The 4,353-nt window shown below is 37.7% G+C and overlaps 1 protein-coding gene across 1 annotated transcript; it reads left to right on the top strand.

The window, feature by feature from the left end:
* Positions 1 to 829: 829 nt before the first annotated feature.
* LOC119254292 (olfactory receptor 4C15-like) lies at positions 830 to 1,813 on the top strand. Its single transcript, XM_037521408.2, has one exon. It carries the CDS (start codon positions 869 to 871, stop codon positions 1,811 to 1,813), a length of 945 nt encoding a protein of 314 aa, XP_037377305.1. The 5' UTR covers positions 830 to 868.
* Positions 1,814 to 4,353: the final 2,540 nt, after the last annotated feature.

The raw sequence follows: 4,353 nt of genomic DNA, 5'->3' as shown, positions 1-4,353 counted from the left end.
TTTGATTTTACAATTTTTGGATGATTTTCCTACCAATGAATAGAGATAAGAACATTAAACTTGACCTGATTTCTTAGGGACTATGCCCTTCAACAGTTGCTTTTGCTGCTTAAACTGGAGATCATCAACATTCCTTAGTTGATGATGAGCAAATTGCCCCCACTTATAAACTTACTTTAAAATGGGGAATGAAGAGAAAAAACACTTAACATACACATAAGTATGTGTCTTAATGTAGAATTGGGGGCTTTCCCATAGATCATTCTCTTATAAGAAGTTAATTAATTCATTATAAAGGTCATGTCATTTTAGACATTTTAAGAATCATTGGAGAATAGCTGGACATTTAACCCCAATTAAATAGCGTGTCATTCCTTCTATTTGTATGTAGCTCAGTGTCTGATCAGGGATAGTCGTGCAAATTCATCCCTCTCACTTCCCCATCAGTGTCAGGCATGACAATACATTGCGGTCCTCCCTTCCTCAGATTTGGATGTGGATTCAGAAACCTCCTCAACAATTTACTCCATTAAACCAGTACTAAGTGATCAGAGCTGGCAGCTGAGATACAAGCTATTTCTCAGCCCACTGCATGTAGATACTTCTTCCATTTTGAACTCTGTGTTTTAAAAACTATTTAATAATTTATTTTCACCTCATCTGCTAGACCTTCCACCACCATCTTTAATGAATTTTTAATACTGTGTTCTCCATGATGACATAAGCACAGAAGATTTTTTTCACATGGTGACACTGGCATCGTGATGACTATCTTAATGCCATAAACTAGCCTTATAGAAATTTTTCTTTCTCAATATTGTGGGTCCTATACCCTCACTCTGGTGTCTTTCATCTTTTGCTGGAAGTCATGCACAACCAAAGCTTTGTAACAGAGTTTGTCCTCATGGGACTTTCACAGAATCCAAATATTCAGAAAATTGTCTTTGTTGTATTTCTGTGTGTCTACATTGCAACTGTTGGGGGCAACTTGCTCATCGTGGTGACCATCATCAGCAGCCCTACACTCCTGGGCTCCCCAATGTACTTCTTCTTGGCTTTCCTCTCCTTCTTGGATGCCTGCTTCTCCTCAGTCATTGTCCCAAAGATGATTGTGGACTCCCTCTATGAAAAGAAAACCATCTCCTTTGAAGGCTGCATGACCCAACTCTTTGCGGAACACTTCTTTGCTGGGGTGGAGTTGTTTGTGCTCACAGCCATGGCTTATGACCGCTATGTGGCCATCTGCAAACTCCTGCACTATTCCTCTATCATGAACTGGAAACTCTGTGGGATTCTGATGGGAGTAGCATGGACAGGGGGCTTCCTACATTCTATTTTTCAAATTATATTCACTTTCCAGCTACCCTTCTGTGGCCCCAATGTCATTGATCACTTCATCTGTGACTTGTACCCATTGCTGGAGCTTGCCTGCACTGACACACATGTCTTTGGACTTGTTGTGGTTGCCAACAGTGGGTTTATCTGTATCATCATCTTCTCCCTGTTGGTTGTCTCCTATGGTGTCATCTTGATCTCTCTGAGAAACCACAGTTCTGAAGGGCGGAGGAAAGCCCTCTCCACCTGTGGGTCTCATGTTGCCGTTGTGATTCTGTTCTTTGTCCCCTGTATTTTTGAGTATGCACGGCCTCCAGCTGCTTTCTCTTTTGACAAGATGGTGGCCATCTTTTACACCATCTTAACTCCCTTGTTCAATCCTTTGATTTATACCTTCAGGAACAGGGATGTGAAAAATGCCATGAGGAAGCTGTGGAACAGATTATTGTTGACATCTAATAAAAAAATAAAGCATTAAAATTTAAAAATGGCTTATAGTTATTAGTTGTGTTGCCGTTGTGATTCTGTTCTTTGTCCCCTGTATTTTTGAGTATGCACGGCCTCCAGCTGCTTTCTCTTTTGACAAGATGGTGGCCATCTTTTACACCATCTTAACTCCCTTGTTCAATCCTTTGATTTATACCTTCAGGAACAGGGATGTGAAAAATGCCATGAGGAAGCTGTGGAACAGATTATTGTTGACATCTAATAAAAAAATAAAGCATTAAAATTTAAAAATGGCTTATAGTTATTAGTAAAAATGTTAAACTTTCTTAAACAAAAAGTGTATGGGGATGGACTATTTGATGGATGTAAGTAAAGCAATATATCAGACTGTGTATATAGAGGATCTGGAAAAATATTTTCATTCTCAGATTACTTATGAATCCTGATTTAGCAATTTTCTATACTCATCTGAATGAAAAGTGTTGTATTTTATGTTTTCTTAGAATTCAATAATTAAAAAAAATTAAAAGAGAAGTACTCTGTCTGACCCCTTGCCATTCATTCCATACTTTGAAAAATCCTTTGTGGAAGTAAGTATTTAGAAATTATAAAGTGAAATGCAAACTATTTCAAGTGGAAAGAGTTTCAATTCAGGACACTGATAGATTTTGAGGTTGCCAGAAGTTTTCTTTCTGTTGCCTCCTCTATCTGAAAATGGTGGAATCTATACTCAAATGTTCTTGAAGAACCTTTTCCCTAAGGAGGAGTTACAGGGGTTCAGAGTTCTGAAGCCTTCTGTGGCTTCAGCACAGAGTCTACAATTTTTCAGAAGCACCCATGCTCACAGAGGGGCAACTGATGACACCTGTCATTGAGTACGACATGGCAGAAGTTTCTATATTGGGTGTCCTTTCATTTGAAAAATTTTGGCTAGAGCTGATGTTTCAGGGACACAGTTACAAGACTGGGCTGCCTGTTCTCCAAAACTGGGTTTTTAAGCTCCTATACAATTTTTGCCAAGTTCTAGAACTACATCTACTCCCACTTTCTGGTTCAGAGGTGAGTGCAGTTCGTCAGGAAGAAAGAAGCTAAACTCGTGATGAAATGTGTCAAAGGAACCTTTCTAAAATTGTTTCATCTGCTTGCCTTCTGACTTTCAGTATCCTCTCCCCTGTCTCATCTTTTGCTGTCCGTGCACATAATTTCCCTTGTTTCTTCACATCTGCTCACAAGTCACCCTCTCCTGACTTCATTCAGTCTCTGCCCTTTTCTCCTCTTCACCCTTATCTACTTAAGTATTAATTTCTGCTTTGATATTTGCTTCATCATGCAGTTTAAGAACTTGATTTGAAGTTGGTATCTACGAATCAGGCATACGTCTCTGATTGCTCAGGATTTCGCTTTTCTAGGATGTAATGGACTTGATGGCCGGGACTTGATGCTTATGTGACTTGTAGGGAGAATGCCAGAGAGATGGGCTGTCTATTAGTTTTCTACTCTACTTATAGCCACATGTAACTATGCAGAAAGTAAAACTTTCTGTACAGAGGTCAGAAATTATATATAGAAAACAATGCAAATGGCTACACCTACTTTGCAAGAAAATGTTCTGTTCAAATGAGAAACAAAGATAACTTGCTTAAATGATAATATTTAAATGAAGAATGAGGATTACATGATTAAATAATATGAAGCAAAGAAGATAGAAGTGGATGTATATTTAACTAATGATAAAATATTTTGTCTTAATTAAAGAGTTAAAGACTTGGAGTATCCTTACGAACATTTGTCATTGAAATATTTCCTAATGTTGAATTTAGGTCCAGAATTGACTTCTTTTACTACATAGGCAAGAGCTGTACTGATTTTTCATGCTGAAATTATAACTTTCAGTTAGATAACCATATTTCGCCCTCTTATCTGCTCCATATGTCACTCAAATTAATTCATATTAAATATCTCTACTCATTAAATATCTTTGTCTTTACAATTCTCTGACTTTTATTTGTTAAACACGCTAAGTTCTGAAACAAACTTGGTCCTACTATTTTATTTTATGTGAACTTGCTGTTAACTAGTAACTAAGATTCTCTTTATGTTAGAATGAAAATATTCAATGCTATTAATGATACAAAAACAACAAAGTAGGAGTAAAAAGGTGTTTGACTTTAAAGGGTATCAGTCTAAAAATCTATTGCAAGCACAGAACTTCTTGGCAGACATTACATGAAGTTTTTCGTATCTTAATGAGAAAATTTATACCACCAGATTAGCGATTTCATACAACACCATATATCAACATGCCAGCACCGAAATCAATTACATGCTACCTTCCCTCCTACCACAATAAGTACCTTATCTGTGCTCCTAACCAAAGACAACCAATCCAATTAATGCCCTCTCTTGCTTCCCTTGTGCCATCCTGTGTTGATCCTACATGAATGATGAGAAACATGACTTGTGTGAGTGGGACCATTTTCCATTGTAGCAGTCAGTTTCCATCTATCCTCCCTGCTGATGGCAATTTGTGGAAGGCACAGCTGTGGCCAGTGTTAAAAAACATAACATTTC

The sequence above is a fragment of the Talpa occidentalis genome, unplaced genomic scaffold (assembly GCF_014898055.3).
Source record: "Talpa occidentalis isolate TD23 unplaced genomic scaffold, MPIMG_talOcc4v2.1 talOcc4.3, whole genome shotgun sequence".
Lineage (NCBI taxonomy): Eukaryota > Metazoa > Chordata > Mammalia > Eulipotyphla > Talpidae > Talpa > Talpa occidentalis.
The sequence above is the reverse complement of the archived record's forward strand: the minus strand, read 5'-3'. Positions and strand labels throughout refer to the sequence as shown.